This window comes from Podarcis bocagei (assembly GCF_964188305.1).
Source record: "Podarcis bocagei genome assembly, chromosome: 8".
Classification (NCBI taxonomy): Eukaryota; Metazoa; Chordata; class Lepidosauria; order Squamata; family Lacertidae; genus Podarcis; species Podarcis bocagei.
Genome location: NC_138133.1, coordinates 2,994,910 through 3,009,920, shown reverse-complemented (window position 1 = coordinate 3,009,920; position 15,011 = coordinate 2,994,910). Strand labels below are relative to the sequence as shown.

General features: G+C 40.9%; 1 protein-coding gene across 6 annotated transcripts in view; it reads right to left on the bottom strand.

Annotated features, from left to right (window-relative positions):
- Window positions 1–3,060: 3,060 nt before the first annotated feature.
- RALGAPA2 (Ral GTPase activating protein catalytic subunit alpha 2) overlaps window positions 3,061–15,011 on the bottom strand; it is a 200,169-nt gene continuing 188,218 nt past the window's right edge. For 3 of the 6 annotated variants that reach the window (XM_081205947.1, XM_081205949.1, XM_081205953.1), the window contains one exon: window positions 3,061–5,741. In XM_081205947.1, coding sequence (XP_081062073.1) covers window positions 5,587–5,741 — 155 coding nt within the window. In that variant the 3' untranslated portion in view covers window positions 3,061–5,586. Of the gene's footprint in view, window positions 5,742–12,814; window positions 12,915–12,945; window positions 13,034–14,329; window positions 14,370–15,011 lie in introns of those variants that run through there. The other 3 variants (XR_014011001.1, XM_081205950.1, XM_081205951.1) reach the window with 3 other exon arrangements.

Below are 15,011 nucleotides of genomic sequence, written 5' to 3'. Positions count from 1 at the left end.
ATAAAAGGACAATCATGTAAAAACACGCTGATTCCTGAACCGTCCATGGGCCAGATTGAGAAGGCGATTGGGCCACGGACCTTAGGTTGCCTACCCCTGCTCTAACCAGATCTAATGTGTTGCCTTCTCAATTGCTTTGGGGGAGATTTGTTGGTGTTTTTCTCTTGAGGTTTTGTGCTACTAAGAACCAAGAGGTGGAATCTGTGGAATGTATGCCTTTGTTTTGTAATTTTTATGTTGGACCTTGTTAACAAATGATTGCCAATTTACTGGCCAAACAAGCAGGCAGGTAGCTCAATGTAGTGTTAATTACTTGGATATAAAATACCATGGGTATCATAGAAAGTGGCCAAATTTTTATTAGTGACAGTGAGGACAAAGAGATGAATAACCACCCAAAGTTGGAAAGAAAATTTTCAGGGGCTACTTAGGTTATCTTCTAAAGATGAAACTTTAGCCAATACCATTTAAATTATGTTTTGCATTGCATTTTGCTCCGCCCTTAAGGCTATGGTGTACTGTATGCTTTTATTTTTGGTCTTATTGCTGATCTGTTGAAAATAATAAACTGATGATGATGCAGAGGTGCTGACTCAGGAATGAGATGGGGGCCTGGCTGCACATGCACAACATAACATCCGGGCATCACATGTGACGCTGTGACATGCACAGCACCGGATGTCAGAGGCGACGCTGTCACACACAATGTTCAATCGTTGCACAGCAGCTTGGCTTCCATGGCATGTGGCTCCTCCCCCTCCTGCCACCACCATGGGTTGGGGGCTGCTTTCTTTCCGTGGCAGGAGGAGGAGCTGAGCTGCCCCCGTGTTCCTGGCTCCTTCAATCTTGTGTGACCATGCAATGCCTGGACGTCGGCTGTGATGTTGTTGTGTGTTACAGCTCAGCTTCTATTGACAGCAGCTCCTCCTCTTCCTCCTCCTGCCCATGCCATGGGCTGGGGGCTGCCTCTCCTGTGTGGCACGTTGTGTGCCTGGACGTTGTGTGTGATGGCGTTGTGTCTGGGCATTGCGTCCAATGTTTGGGTGTCACACAAGACTTTGTGATGTCATGCATGATTTCTGGCAAACATTGAGGGGGCCCAGCCCCCCACAAACAAATATGTCCCCCCCAAGGATTCATTACCCCAAGGTAACCCCCCCAGCAGTTGACTTTCCTGTGATGAAGTAATATTTTTACAGTAACAAGCATAGCAAGAACTGGGCACAAACAAAGTAATTTAAGTCCAGATGACTGATCCTCTTCACTAGCTGGTGTGATTATTAAAGCAGTAATGATCAGAACAGCAGTGGGAACAAGATAAATTAAACGAACAGAGTGCCAGGTGACCAGCTAATCTTGAATAAACAGAGCACCCACTTCACATTAAAATGGGGCAGCTTTGCTAACAGGATCCTTTGTCTAATGCTTTCAGCCATATTAGAGTTCTGTTGGATGGAAGTAATGGATGGAAGTAGAATGTATGGAAGTAAAAGGTCTGATCAAGCCGCATTAACTACACCAAACTTTTAAGATCAGAAATTTTGCTTTGGCGTAGGGGTGACCCAAGGCACGGATATGGAGGCTCAGTGCACAGGGAATTGTGGGGGAGAAAGAGATGGGAAGCTGTACCTTCTCTACTTGAGCACAGGAAATCTTGCTTCAGACTCCTTGCAACTGAGGATTTACCCCCTCACTGTTGTGATGTCAGTAGTTAATAGCTATAGAAAAAGGAACAACCATTCCAGTGATTAAAGGTTTCATAAAGTAATTCAGGAACTCCATTTTACTCCCACAATTTCTGTTGAATTTGATACACGTAGTCTAAATGATGTAAGGTAAAAAACAGATGGATTAGGGATGGGGAACTTTAGGCAGTCCAAATGTTGATGGACTGATGGCCATTCACAGTGGGGCTGGCAAGACGTGCCCAACAACTTCTAGAGGACCACTCCCCATCCCTGTGCTAGATTATGTGAGGTGGGAGTAGAAAGTGAGGCTTGATGGTGGATAATAGCAGCTATTCAGATCCTGTTGTGTTCTGTGAGCTGGAAGCCAAAAAGCTGGTTCGGGTGGAAAACAGAGACATAATTGGGGCCTCTGTTTTCCATCTGAACCAGCCTTTTGGCTTCCAAAAACATTTCAGCCTACCCAGACCCTAAAGTAATCTGCAGGTAAAGCTAAGAAACAGAATCTGGGCTGCAATTATCTAGGTCCCTGCCACCACCATCATAATAACTGCCACTACAAGATGGGGAAATGAAAGTCAAAACAGGTAGAAAATGTCTTTACTTTTTTGTGTGTCCAAGGTGGAGGATGACCAATCAGCTTTCTTTGGCCCCTGATCAAACTTAGTCATCACTGGGCTGTTTTTGGAGTTCCCTCAACAATATCTTGTTCTTCTGTAAGCCTCAGGTTATTTCCCAAACTGCTAAAACGTCTCTCCTGTGAATGTGTGGTGCTTTTTTTGTTACATAAACATCGGCACCCACAGCCTGAACACTGGAAATAGAGGAAATGAAAGATTGCAGTCTATTTCTGCATGCATATGTTATCTGAGTCACACTTCTCTGAAGTCTCTCAGCCCCACTCACCTCACAGAGTGTTTGTTGTGGGGGAGGAAGGGAAAGGAGAATGTTAGCCGCTTTGAGACTCCTTAAAGGGAGTGAAAGGCGGGATATCAAATCCAAACTCTTCTTCTTCTTCTTCTTCTTCTGAGCCTATGGTTAGGGGGTTGAAAACTTCTCAGAGTCAGGAGTTCCTACCCAGCTAAGTCTTACTTTATGTGCATTAAAATACCCCAACTACTTTAAACCCCTGTGCATTCACCATCCATGTATAAGACAACACCCAATTTTTGACTTTTTTTAAAGCAAAAAATTTGCCTTATACATGGAAAAATAAAGTTAATGGCAATTGGACATATTATCATCATGCTGCTTGCCTACATTTCCCAGAAGCATGTGAATTTCATGCTAACAGAACGAAGTTCAGTGTTTAGTTTGGAGGGTGTGCACCTCAAACAGTAAATTCCTTGGTAATGAAACAGTAACTTGATTCTAGTTTATTATTTCCTTGATTTTATTATTAGTTTTGTGTTTTAACTACTATAAAATATTGCCATCAGTAGCTTTCAAACAATTTTTACTAAGAATAAATAAATAATTGCAGACATGAAAATAGGTAGACTGTAAATTAATATATTCACAAGTTTTAAGTAAAATAACACCACCACCAAACTGTTGCCACTGGGGCATACAATTTGAGTTGTAGTTGGTGGGGTGCAGGGGGGTGTCCCTTCCGATTAAAATACACATAGGGACATCACATTTTGAGATTGCATTTCAGTGTTAAACAGAGAAAAATAAACAAATTCTATATCAGATACACAGATTGTTTAAAGCAGACCTAACAAATCAAAGAAGTCACAGGGATTGGATGCACCCCCCTTTTTTTTACTGGCCAAGGAAATCTATCTCACAGTCTAATGTATCTCAAAACTCTTAACAAAAACTTAGAACCACCAAAGAGGACATCATTTTCATCTCAGTGAATAGCAGTAGTTGACTGAAGTCAGCTAAATAACTCTGGCAGTGGGCTCAAAGTAAGCCCATGAAACCTTCCAGATACATGCACCTTAGTAGTCAGAAATAGGGCTGCTGTATTCATTTCAGTGTCAAGAAATGCTTTGCATTTACTGCAGGTGGTACTGATGCCACGCTGGATTTAGGTTGCTGACTTCAAAAGAGCAAGAATTCCACACACCACCAGTTCCTAACAATGTTGTTCCTGAAAGGTGTTGCTTTTACTGCAAAGTTTAATGTATATTGCAGGCCTGGGAGAAAATGGCTTCAAGCTATTTCAATCCAATTTACTCTCAGGGGGCAATTTTTAAACGTTTTTTTCATCCTTAAACCTTTATCACTGAGTGGTTGGGTTGTGCAAAATTTTCAGTTTGTCACTTAAAAATATGTAGCTCTCAAAGTCTCCAGGTCACATACGAAATTAAGAATACTTTCAATCTGAAAGCATAGCTATAAGCAGTAGTATTTGGAAATATGTTATATAAGACACTACTGTTTTTTTCCTTCCACACCAATGGAAAAAGAGGTTAGCTATAATAACTAGAAGCACTATCTAGTGAACAGTTTTCCCCAACATGAAAATAGGTGCAACAAAACAAAATTCATGACAAAATAACAAAGAAGAAAAATCAAGCTATCCACATCTAATCTGTAGCAAAGTGACAACTTGGTAAAAATGCCTAATCACAGAGGGCACCATAATTTGGTACTGCAGTGAGTGAGGAGCCTTCAAATCCACAGCAATTAATGTTGCGGTTGGGGATGGGATGGTCACACGAGTATTTTCTACACAAAGTGTCTGGGCAAGAATTGGATAGGAAAGACCAGTGTGATTTGCTACATGCATAACAAGAAAATAATGGTTTGCACTAGCACAGCTCATAGATACAGCTAGGTCTGATTGCTTAGTTGGATAAACATTTCCTTAGGTCATACTGGAAGTCCTAAGGAAGAAGGTGAGAGGGTACATGATCCTGAACTGCTGCACATTTCAAGACTGCATGAGCCAGCTTTATCTTCATAATGTATGCGGATGTTCTGGATTGATTTCACGATAAACGTTATATTGATCCACATTTTTCCAGAAGGTCAACCAAGCAGTCTTTCTATACTGATCAAGTAGCAAGTGCTTCTAGACATGATTAAATCACACCATGCTAATCATGTGGAGTAAGAAAGTATTTAACTTTGGTCCAATTTTATCATGAATGATATTAAGAAACAGAAACTGAGTTGGCATGTGCCATATTTAACTTACCCAAAGTGAGATTTAAATGACCTAGTAATGTATGTCTTGTATATAAAACAACATTATTTCTGTTTTTTATTTTTACTACCAGTGTTTATATTATAACAGTTACTCAGAACAGTTATTGTTGAAGTGTACTTAGTTATGCACAGAAGAATGGTCTTTGGAAAGAAATAGTGGGAAAGAAATAGTGTGTCTGAAGATATATTGAAAAGCAGAATCATCTATCCATATTTGGGCACATTCCAACCAAAGTGAAGCTCTTTGCAAAGTTCCATCGATTTCAAAAGAAGAGAATTAGTAAACCGTGCTCTCATCTCCCTATTGGCATCAGTGGGACTTAAAAAGTACATCACTTGGCTAAATTGGCATTTCATCAGCAAACTAAAAATTCCACCTACTAAATTTCAAATTATAATGCAATTTAAATGTCACAACCAAGAAATTCATTGGTTTTCAGTTCTACAATGTCTACTAGTAAAACAAGAAAATAGGGTTACAGTTAAATGGTAAACTTGCCAAAAGAGCTCTTGACTTCATTGGTTCCAGTGGCAGAAATTATCAAGTGAAAAGCATGTTGCATAATTCAGATGATCCACATGAAAATGTTAAGTTTGAAACTTCAGGAATCATAATTTTATATGAAAATGTAGTTCATTAGGCAGTATCCAAATATTACCAGTGCCAGGAATATAGTTAATGAAAGGAGATTTAAAGTATATGTCTCCTGACATTGTTTTCAGCTTTGAAAGTGCTTTAACTTGAAGATTTACTGAGCGTGCTCGCAGATCGGCGCAGCTTCCCAGAGAGCTTGTTTTTTGTGGCACTTGACAGTGTTGGTGGCATCTGCTCTGCTGGCTCTGTCCCTACAGATGTGGCAAGATCAGCACTCAGACTTGTAGTGAGACAGCCTAAAAATAAGGAAAATCCTATTAGAATCAAAAGGGTTTAAAAAACCAACATACATTTCACTGGTTGAGAACAATGTAAGAAGCATAATCCTTAGAGAAGTCCAAGAAATCCACCTAGAAACCATACAATACTTGCAAATGGCCAACTTATCTTCTTGGGCCTTCCTGCACTCCAGGTTCCAGCTTTTGTCTTTACAAGAAAGGGCAAGGATTTCCCATATATACAGGACCATGGCACAAGACATTGTCCCTATCATCAGGATGATGGGGTGCTTGCTGCTATGCTGACACTATAGTTGCAATCCTCTCCAGAAAATTGGTATGGATTTTGATTGTCTGTATGTGAGAGTATCCAGAGAAGGTGCATGTAAGCAAGCACATTTAAGCTGTATCGAAGAAAAAGAAATCGTTTGTTTTGTGTGTGTGCTAACAAAACATTTGTTATTCTTAGATGCAGGTTAAATACACATTCAGAAATATCACATATAGTCATTTTAGGATTGTACCACTTCAGAGTGCAGGTGGGGACTGTATGTCTCTATGTCCATTGAATTAAAAACAATGCACATACGTAAGAGTGGAATTCAACATAATGCTAGAGAGATCATTCCATCAGCACAATAATATCTGCTTGCTGAACAGAACAGTCTCCCCTTTCCTCCCCTGCACAATGCTATGGGGGTTCACCTGACCTACCAGGGTGGTTTTGAGGGTGGGGTGCCAGGGGCTTCCTTCATTCTCTTTTGGAATAGAGGCTTCCTTATGCAGGCTTCCTTTATTCCCTTATATCAAGCCTGTGGCATGGTTGGCCAAATCCAGTCGCTCTGGCTACTGAAGAGTGCACTGACATTTTGCTGCATACCTCTCATGAGGACTGCAAATCATTGTCAGGGAAGTCCAAAATTTGGCTGTGGCGTTGTAATGATTAAAATGCATCTTGTATTATTTAAACATGCTTACAGTAAGTTGCCAACCATAATAAAGCAGAAAAACTATGGCCAACTTGTGTATTTGGCAACCTACAGCCTTTATGCTTATGAGATATTAATTTTTTACTACATAATAATGCTTTAAAAACACATATCCTTGTAGTAAACCACTTGTTCCTAATATTAACTCTTAACTTTTAAATGTTTAAGCTGTTAGTAAACTAATGAAGCTTTTTGCAGAAGAAATCTAGCCTTGAGAAAGCAGTTCAAGCCCTAGTAACCACAAGGCAACAGCATAGCAGAAAGGATACATTTGTGTGTGTGGTTATGAATATCTTTTGCTTACAGTGGCTAAAAAGCAAATAAGTGAGGCTGGGGCTAGCGGATGTGAGGTGTGAAGATGCAAGCAATCTGGGCTATACTACTTTGCAATATTGTGGCATTCTGGATCCTGAGGGCAACGACTTTGCTCCATCCTGTATCTCTATAAAGGTAGTTCTCTCTCCAGGCCAAGTTGGAGAAGGCTACACAGCAAAACCCAAACAGGCAGCATCTCCTCTCACATTTCACCCTTTTCCTATTTTTCCTTGTGGGCTGGGATTTTTAGTGGAGTAGGGTTAGTCTGCTTGGGTAGGATAATTCTTTCACTCTATTTCCCTTTCCCCAAGGGTAACCTCCAAACTAATTTAGGAAATAAAGCTTTTAAACTTCCATTGTGGGCTGGTTATTTGTCCACATATTCCATTGCAAAGGTAGACCCCAGTTGTGGTTGTTCGTTACATTTCCCTGTCAAGAAAGATCCCGGGCTGTGTGTCTCAGGGCTCATCACTGTGGGCACACACAGCAAGGTGGTTGTTTCAAAATTATAATCTAGCTCTAATCCCCAAACTAGGTTGTAATACTGATGTCCCTTGTATTTTTTCTTGTTTGAAAGCCGCTGAAAAAGAACTAGGGTGGGCACCTATATAAAATGTATTGTCTGCTTTAGGCTGCTAACAGGTAGGGTGATGAATTTTTTGCTGCTGTCACATGATGCAATTCCTAGACGATCAGCATGCACACACATCCATATAAACAAAGGCAACATAACCAATGGAAGTGTTTCGGTGAAAAGGTTGGCCATGTCTATGTTATCTTGTATGTCTACACAAGCTGTACACTAATTCTGTTAAAGTAGTAAGCTGATGCCCTTTGAACAGATGCTTTTGCAAGCTGAAATTCAGGAAAGTGTAAAAAAAGATACAGATGCCATGGAGACAGCCACAACATCAGCCTCCTGGCTTTCAGTCTTATTTCAACATTAGAAGTTCAAGGTGTCCACTGTATAATTCACATGGTACCCTGACTTGGAATGCAAAACAAGCTCTTTCCACTGACTAATCTTTCAATATGTAAGCAAGTTCAAGTTATGAGACAGTTGAAGACAAATAATGTACACTTGTGTTTGAGGCTGGTCGTTCTTTTTCATCCCCTGAAAATTTTGAACTGCCTTCTTCAAGGAATTTAATTAAAACCCCATCCTCAAATCTCCTCCTCACATTTCATTTCAGAACCTTGTGTGACACTCTGATTTCTTGAAGGACTTAAGACAATGTCTGTTTGAAATTACCTGCACGGATTTCACTGCCACTTATGAATTTTAGTCATATAGCCTTTTGGAGGATGACTGCCTGGGAACTTACACAAAATGGCAATATATAAACTTTAAATATTTTTCTTAAGCTCCAAGTCAGTCATCCTCCAAAGGCCCATGTGACTTATATTCAGAACTTGCAGTGAAATCCTATGCCTGTTTACTCAGCAGTATATTCCTCCCTGTCCTCAAGAGGGCTTATTCTCTAATGAGTATGTTTAGATTGCAGCCTAAATCTCATCTTATCTCACTGAAAAGAGAAGCAGCATCTTCTGCTCAACTCAAAAGCTAGAACACATTTAAGGAGGGTGCATATTATGTACGCAGGAGAGGTAAGCATGCAACTTCTGTACTTAGTTCCCTGGCACAATTATAATCAATGCTCCAAGGAACATTAAAATGCATGCTGCAATCGAGCACAGTTGTTGCTACTGTGGCTTTGACAAGTCCCAGGAGACTTATGCAAATGCAAATGCCATTTCATCACCTCTCTCCTAGTAAAGTGCTTTTAAACAACGTTGTCCATCTCCTGCAACTCTCTCACATAAATATTTTTATTAATACTGAGTCAAACTCCTATATAGCAATTCCCCTGAGAGTGAAGAGGCAAAGCAAGAATCCCATCAACAGCAGATAACACTTCTGTGTAGGAGCCTAAAAGCCTCCAAACTCCCCACCCCCATTTACAGGAACAGATGAATGCAGCATTATATGTGTTGAAAATTAATGTTTTCAACTTTGTATAATTTTTCATCTTGATGGAATGCCAGGATGATTCACAGCCCAACCACATGATCTGTTTGTGTGACAGCACACTTCCCATGTGCTTTATCATCATGCCAGTTTACTACGAGAGGCAGCTTGGGATGAGATAACAGAAAGATCTTTGGACAGTGGGTCTGCCATAATGGTGTCACTCAACTGGGCAACAGTTACAGTAGTGGCTATTTATCATAAGGAAAAATAAAAACAAACATGATATGATTCAACAGTCAGTATACATAGATAGCTAAACATTTCATTTTTTGGGATGAAAATGTGTCCCAACCAACTGCATACAGATCATATGGAGCCTTAAGCATTTTTTAACTTCTGGTGAAATATTAAAATGGGCCTGCTCTTAGCTTGGCAATCCCAAGGCATGTTTTCCTCACACCATTTCCATATATCTGTTTGCAAGCGAACTGGAAACACTCTCCCTCATGCTGTGGCGCTAGTTAACCTCTTTCCCACCCATGCTGACAGGTAGCTTAAGGCCTGCTCACTCTAGCTATTTTCCTAGGAGAGGTCCCATGTAAAGTAAGTGCCACTCACACTAAGCTCCAGGCACAGTACTTGTCTAGTACTCCATTTCAGGGTTTGGTTTCAGGAAACAGAAGGCCAAAACAAAAATGATGGTGATACACAATTAGTAATTGTAGAAATGCTGTTTTAAAAGAAAGTAAATAGTGGGCAGGGCAGGGCAGGGTGGGAGGGAGGGATGCAGATAGGGATGTGATGGAGTTATAGGGTTAAAAATGGCTGCCAGTGGATCAATGATAAAGCATCCTAGTTTGTGTGCTCAGGTTGGTAAGATTTTAACCAGTCCCCAGGAGCAGAGCCATTCTCAGTCAATGGAAGTGCTGCAGTTTTAACTAGCGAAGACTGGATTCTTGGGAAGGATTCCATTTCTAGTCGATTTATTCCTGAGTAAGCATCACCAAACTACTCAAAAGGTGCCAGAGACAACAGAAAGCATTATCAGGTGCTGCTTTTCTTACCATACTACTCATTGTGAGAAGACGGCCAAAATTCTCCCTTCCGTGCAAAAGCAAAGGAACCCAGCCTGTATGCCATTTGCTAGCTGGAATGATGCACTTTCATAGAATGGTTTGTGCCACTGTGACTGTGAATGGGTGCCTAATATTTCCATGTATGCGCCTGTCCCTCTGTCATACCTTTTCATGCTGTCTACCCTGAGATGACTCACAATGTTCATTTATCCTACAAAGATGTGCTTACAAGCTGCAACGGGTAATACTATATTACTACTACTACTACTACTACTGTTTATATCCCGCTCATTAAAAACTTGCCGATACAGGGCTTCCCTTCAGATATCTTCTAAAGGTTATGTAGTTCTTTATCTCCTTGACATCTGAAGGGCGTTCCACAGGGAGGGTGCCACTACTGAGAAGGCCTTGGTACCAATTCCTTCCCTTTCAAAAACCTTTTCCAGACAATGATCCTTTCCCATGTCCTGTGAGGCAACAAACTGCTAGCTTTTTTCAGTTTGGTGTGTGTGAATTTTGGTGACCTTCAGCATGCAAAGCATTTGCTCCACTACTGTGTGATGCCCCTTCCGAAAAGGAGATACTACTCTGGAAGGCTAGTACACTAAGGCCCCAAATTAAGGCAAATGTATACCATGGTAGCCTGATGGCCCATGTAGAATACGGAACCTTGAAAATCAAACAGAAAAGAGAAGGTGGGAATGCATGCCACTCTACAAACTTCCTTCATCAACTCTGTACTTTTTTGAGGTGGTGGTGGAAGGTAGCCACCCTTATCACCTCATGACAAGAGAGGCAGTGAGTAGAGTTGCCACCTTTGGTCGGGCAAAATAAGGGACGTGGGGAGGAATTGGGGGACTAAAAATTACGTTACCTCGTGCAGAATGAAATGACTTCAAAGCATTGCAATGGGTTGTTTCCAATGCTGGTCATACTCATAGGGTAGAGCCAATGACCCAATGCACATTCATTTCAATGACTCACATGCTCCCCACCTGATGAATGGCCAGCCAAAGAAAGAAAGAGGTGGAGATAGCAACAAATTCTGTTTCTCTTCCTCACAAAGCTTTGCCACCAGTAGGGTTGCCATATTTCAAAAAGTAAAAACCAGGACACCCTGAAAGTTGTTGAACTTTTTTTAGGAAGACCCCAAAATTGTTGAGCTGTAGGCATTCATAGATTCATAGAATTGAGGGTACCCTGAAGGTCATCTAATCCAACCCCCAGCAATGCAGGAATTTTAACTAATGCATCATTTAAGGCACTTTTATACCACATTAACAGTCATGGAGTCCCCCAAATACCTCCAGTTTGTTTAGAGATATCTCTCTCCCAGAAATATAATCCTCAGAGTCCTCTGGGAAGAAGGAGTGCTTGCCAGCCCACTGTTCTTTCTCAGGTAGCAAAATGTCTTGGGCTAACCCAACCCTAACAGTCAGGAAGGGTTTCCCTGAGCAGGTCACCATTTGAAGTTTCAGCATTTGCCTGAAGTCACTAAGTTCTAGCAATTCTGCTTGTCTCTGCTCCCTCCCTCTGCATTTGTGACAGAAGGGCTAACTAGGCTGGTCTGCAATACAGGGGTGTAAGAAGTGCTGGAAAAAGGCTGGTTTTTGAAAAACCCCACAGCCAATTCTAACAATTGCAGGTGACATGTGCCATCATAAAATATGCATTTAGTTCTGTGTATGGGAAGGGGGAGAAAGTATATTTCAAAAACAATTAGTTGGTAGGACTCCTTCCTGAACTCCCTGCCTCTGCTCTGCCAAACAAGCCGTTTCTCAAGGCTGCTGCTCCACTATTGGCTAGCCTGGAGCATCAATCAGCTGGCTTTGGAGGGTAGGGCGGGCTCAACTTCCTAAGCAGCTAGCAAGATAAGTTGCGAACAAGGCAAGCAGGTTTGGGTGAGCACACAAACACCAATTTTTATATCTTCAAAAATGGGACAAATTGGGAGCCAAATGGGGTAGGGGACTCTGCACCCCCAAAACGGGAAAGTTTATTTCATAAGATTTATATATTACTGTACTTACTTTTATTCATCACATTTTGTAATATCTTGTGGGAGAAACTGAGACAAGTCTACTAGAAAGCCAAGAAGAGCCGTTGACTGTTTGGAGGACAATATATCAGCAGTTCTGTAGTTTTTCTGCAGCTTTTATTTATTTATGAAGCCCACTTCACAGAATTCAGGTTTGGAACATAGTTTTGCCCCAGGAGCAGCTCATGTTTGGAGCAAGTCATTAAAGGAAAATAAATTCAAGTAGCTTAGGCAATTTTAATATCTTATAACATGGTTCAGCTAAATTTTCACCTAGGAGTTTGTTTCAAACCTATTAAAGATTTATATACTCATACATTGTACTTAAATAATGAAAGTGAAAAAGTTTAAAGCAAGCAAAACATAGGCTGGATATGCAAATAGTTTTGTGCAAAATATGTAGATATTTGTAGAACTGGGAAGGGGCTTTGGTTTTTCCTTGGGGAGAAAAAAAGTGAGGGTGCAGTGTTTTACATTCCTGAAGCCAAGCAGAGTGACAGATGGTCAAAATAGCACAATTTCCCTCAAATGAGTAAGTTCAAGTAACAGTCATGCAATCACACAACAAGAGCACTCCTGTGCATATGAAAAGCTGTACAGTGCAAACAGGCAAGCATGTGCAGGAAAGGGCAGCTGCAACTTGTAATCACTTGCACAACATTCCATCAGCCTTTCAAAGTTGCACATTCCTTCAGTCAAACCTTTCTTCTGCCAAGTGCTTAACTATGCAACCAGTCTCATTGCTCCCCTTAAACAGGTCTTGATTGATGGGGAGAAAACAGCTGCACAATGAGCAAATAACTGCAAAAGATAAAGTCTTTTATAAAAATATTATAATTATTCCACCTGCAAGCCATCTGGCACAAATTTGACTTGAGCCTGCTTCTCCCCAGAAGTACGGAGCTTCATATTCCAGTTCACTTTAGAGAAAGAAACAGAGCAGCCCCTCAGCCTCAGCAAAATAAACAGCGTATTAACATAAAAGTTACAGTGAGAAAGTGCTCAGTACAAAGCCCATTTATGCCTTCATCTCAATCAGCAGAAAGCATCTCTACAATTCTATGCTCTAAAAGGAACACATTGGCAAGAAGGTGTTTTACAACACAGGTCACCCTCTGAGAATAATAAAATGCACAACTGGACTCAAAAACATAGTCCTAGGAAGCAATAGCTGCTGATTTCACTGGAACGACTTCTAAATAATGTGTTTAAGATCAAAGAATAAATGAGTTAAATTTGTATTACTAATGAACACATATTCCCCTCTGATACACAAATGCTTTGCTTCCCTTAGGGATATCAGTTAAGCGCCAGAGCTTACAAAAAGATAATCTAACCCTGAAAAGTGTTTCAGCTGATGTATGATTGCAATGAGGAATCATCCATTAACCTGATGAGCTGGCCGTTTGACAGGTTATTCTGTAAGCCTCCTCATTTATTTGTGAGCTAGCTTTGTAAGAGTTAATTCAGCGCCTCAGCAACCCAGCCAGCCACTGAGCCTATCCAGCCAGCAATGCTCTGCTGCTGGGCAGCTTCCTTCCTTTTCAGCACTGCACTGGAAATTACCCAAACAAGCAGAACCAAGCAGACTGCAAAGGTCACACCTGGCGTGTGGCCAGCTCCGAAACCGCACCCCCAATTGCCAGGTTCAGGGCAGCCTGTGTTTTCCTTCCTTTGTTTCTTTTTTCCTCCCCCAGCTGTTCCATTCATAGGCCCAAGCTCAGCAATCTGCCCTTCCCAGAAAAAGAGCCCCTTATTAAGCTGAGCTAACTCAAAGGGCCAGCACAGCACGTGCCGCTCCTTATCTGCACCATCTCAAGATCCTATTCCATGGTGCTTAGGCAACAAAAAAAGTAAATGGACCTAACTCCCATTGGCTCCCCTGCAGCAATTCAAACAGAAGTGCGAAGCAACAAAGACATTTTCCACCATGGCAGGTGTTGGTGTCAGATTCCGCCTGAAGCAAGCAGGAGCAGAAGGGGGGGGGGGTTTCCAGTGAAGCTTTAGACATGCAGGGGCAAAGAGAGCTGGATATGGGATTCTTCGTATTGCTGCTTGGGGTGGGGGGATACGAAGGGTCCCTTATTGCTAGCGCAGCACCCAGTGAAAAAGGAAGAGACCAACCCAGATAAATGAGAGATGTTTCAGTTTTATACAAGCAACAGAAAGAATCTGGTTAGTAAATTGAGCATGACGCCATGTGAGCAACCTCTTACCTTTCTCAATTACTGTAATGAGATCTTTACATATTTTAATCTAAAGGGAAAGAACACAAAATCATGTAAATATGGGAATAGAGCACCTGCTGCTCTAATGACAGCCTTGTACACATTACTTACACAGTTATTAATGGGAAAAAACACAAGTTGTGTGAACTATACTTTCAGCGCCTATCATTTGGAAATGGAACTAATGAACATTAGCACTATTACTGAGTGAGAGGTAGGTGGTAAATTACTTCCACAGACAGATCCCACCACTGCTGGTTGAAAAACAATGAGACAGAAAATTACGATAGGAGAAATTAAAAAAGCCATTCCCTTCCTTCACAATGTATATATTATTTGCATATTACTATACCATATAAATTATATTACAAAAATCTTCCATCATTTGACACTAATCAATTTTACATCCTCTATCAGCTTGAGTCTTTGCCAGGCAGCTATAAGGAACTTCATGCTAAATAGTCTAGTTATCAAACACAGACTTACATTTCAAGGAAAAACTATACATAGAATCATTAGCTTTCCATTTTCATACAATTCCAAAAACAGAGTAAAAAGTAATTTATGTACCAGCATACACAGCCTCATTTATGTAGCAATTTCCTAATTTTGTGCTTTCAAGGGTTAAGGATGTGTTTGATTGGTGAGATGCTGACTAGGCAATGACAAA